Below are 2,681 nucleotides of genomic sequence, written 5' to 3' on the forward strand. Positions count from 1 at the left end.
GGGCCCCGGAGCGTGCGCGGGCCGGGCTCGGTGCGTGGCCGGGGCGGGGTGCGTGGCCGCGGACCGGGCTCGGTGCGCGCCCGGCACTGGAGCGACCAGGCTCGGGGTATGGCCGGGGAGCGGGGCATGGCCGGGGGGGGCCGGGCTCGGTGCACGCTTGGGAGGCGGCTCGGTGCCTGGCTGCGTTTGGGGGGGAGGGCGAGCGGGGGGCCCCGGAGTCGGTGCAAAGCCGCTAGAGCAGGCTCGGTGTGTAACCGGGGGGCTCTGTGCATGGGCTCGGGGGGACCGGACTCGGTGCACGGCGGGGAGCTCGGTGCATGGCCGGGGGAGGGGGCTCCGTGCCCGACCGGGGGGGCTCCGTGCCCGACCGGGGGGCTCGGTGCATGGCCGGAGCCGGGGGCTCCGTGCCCAACCGGGGGGCTCGGTGCGCGGTCGGGGAGGGGGATCCACGGCGGGTGCGTGCACCGGGTGGGGTAGGATAGACAGCACACAGGCCCCCTCGGGGCTGGGGTCCCCTGTCCCCCCCCCAGCGCCGGGGCAGCCCCGGCGGGGCCCCCCCAGCCGCAGCGCTCTGTCGCCTCTAGCCCCGCCCCGCCTGACGTCAGCTGCGGGGTTACTCCCGGTCATTCCCTCTAGGACGCCTGGGCTCCTCGGGCCGCCTGCTCGTGCTTGGGGAGGGGCTATAGGGAGGAGGGGAGGGTCTGRGCCGGAGGTGTGCGGAGAATCCCCCGGGGGCCGGGGCCGCGGCGGAGCCGGGACCCCCCGACGGCGCTGCGGGGCCGAGGAGAGTTCGGGGGCTGCAGCCTCCCAGCTGGCCTGGCCCCCCCCAGCCAGGAGCGCCCCAGATCCCCTGCCCCAAACGGGCTCCCCCCGAGGCCCGGCGGCGGCAGGTCCCCGCTGCGAGGGGCAGGCGGGTGACGCCGGCCTTGCGCCGCTGGCCAGAGCGACCCGCTTCCAGCCACCGAGYCTCGCCGGTGGCTCCAGCGCCGGCTCGGAGTCAGCGTGACTTGAGCGAGAGACAAACTGCCTGGGCCGGAGGCCGCCGGGGCCGCGCGCGGGGGGCTCTGCGGAGGCCGTGCGGCACGGGGTGCCGCGCGCGGGCACCGCGCTGGCTGCGCCCGGGAGGCAGCTCCGGGCGCCGAGGCCCAGCCGGGGCAGCTGGCCGAGGAGGCGACGCAGAGCGGCTGGCGGGTCGCGGCAAGCAGCCTGGCACGGTGTGCGCCAGGAGCCCTCCCTGCCCCGGCAGCCAGGGCTACGGTGACATCCCAGGGCAGGAGGCTAAAAACCCGTCAAATTTAGGTGACAGATAAGGGGTAAACTTTAACTTTGCGGATCGTTGGCTGGCACAGCTTCTTCCGAAGGGAAGTAGTAGATCCTGTCGCTCCATGTCCACGCGTGACCCCGGTGCCCAGCTTTGGCTCGGGGCGGGAAGGACTTTGCCTGCTGGTTGCAGGCAGGTCGCGTTCCYGGCGGCACGCTGGAGCCCTCTCTGCCCTCGCTGGACCCAAACTGGGGGTGACCTGGTGCGTTGGGTCACGCTGCGCAGRGGGATCGCAACAACCTCCTTTTGTGGGTGCAAGGGGGCAAAGCGGGCGCAATCGGGGCGCCGGTGCCCCGCGGCGGAGGCTGGTTCCTCTGCGTGGTCACCAGGGCTCCGCGGCGGGGCCTGGCGTTGGCCCCTCCGGGGTGATTTTGCAGGTGCTGAGGATGTGCTGCCGAAACGGAGGGTTTCCCTGAGCGTATCAGTAAGGGGCGGCTGCGCATACCCGGGGCTTCACRTCCCAGCTCCGTGCTGCAGACGCAGCCCCGGAGGCTCTGCGCAGCCCAAGGGCAGCGGCGGGAGGCGTCGCCCCTTCCTGACGCCCCGTTCGTGGGGCAGCTGCTTGGAGCACGCGGCCCGCAGGAGGGTGCTGAGCAGCCCCAGGGCTCTGCAAAGCTGCCGCGGGGCTTGGGGAGCCTCCAGCCAAAGGGATTTTGCAAAGCTCCCGTGTGCGGCGACTGGGCCGTGCGCACCCCCCRGCTCTCCCGTAGAGCCGGCCGCAGTGGGTCTCCGCACGGCCGCGGGAGCTCCCCCCTCCCCGGGGCCTTGGGACCTGCTGCGGGCAGCCCCGGGTCCGGCAGCCGCAGCCTCTCCGCGTGGGGATGGGCTCCACGGTGCCTGTGCTGGGCCGGGCCCGGGGACGGCCCTGCCTGAGTGCCCGGAGCAGCTGCGCTGGGGAGGGAGCCGGCGCAGCGGGATGGAAATATCCCGGCGGATGCCTGGTGCTTTGGAGAGCTGCGGGGGGCAGGAGGAAGAGGAGGGCGGGACGGAGCGGGACGGGGCCCCGCCAGCGGCGAGGCACGAGGTGGCTTTGCTCGCCACCTCGGCACCCGCCGCAGGTTCCTCCCGTGCCCCGCTGCGGCCCCGCACCGGGGTGGGGGGCGCCGAGCTCGGACCCCCCCCCCCACACACACACACCACCCGCGGGAGCCAGCCGGGCTCCGACCGCGCTCGGATCTGCGGCCGCGGGGATGCGCCCGCTCGCGTCCCGCTCCGGCGCCTGRGGGGCGCGGGGGGCTCTGCCGGCCGCGGGGCCCGCCGTGGTGCAGAGCGGCACGTAGGTCGGCATTCCCGCTCCCCCCTGCCCTCCGGCACCGCTCGGCTGGAGCGGCTCCAGCGCGGGGCCGCCTGCGGCATCGCC

At 75.2% G+C, this 2,681-nt stretch overlaps 1 protein-coding gene across 1 annotated transcript in view; it reads left to right on the forward strand.

The window, feature by feature from the left end:
- Positions 1 to 2,511: 2,511 nt before the first annotated feature.
- The window catches only part of SREBF1 (sterol regulatory element binding transcription factor 1), a 4,269-nt gene continuing 4,099 nt past the window's right edge, over positions 2,512 to 2,681 (forward strand). Inside the window, exon 1 of the mRNA XM_085302000.1 lies at positions 2,512 to 2,597. Coding sequence (XP_085158126.1) covers positions 2,512 to 2,597 — 86 coding nt within the window. The remainder of the gene's footprint in view (positions 2,598 to 2,681) is intronic.

This window comes from Rhea americana, unplaced genomic scaffold (genome assembly GCF_003343005.1).
Source record: "Rhea americana isolate MKP2758 unplaced genomic scaffold, rheAme1 scaffold_181, whole genome shotgun sequence".
Classification (NCBI taxonomy): Eukaryota; Metazoa; Chordata; class Aves; order Rheiformes; family Rheidae; genus Rhea; species Rhea americana.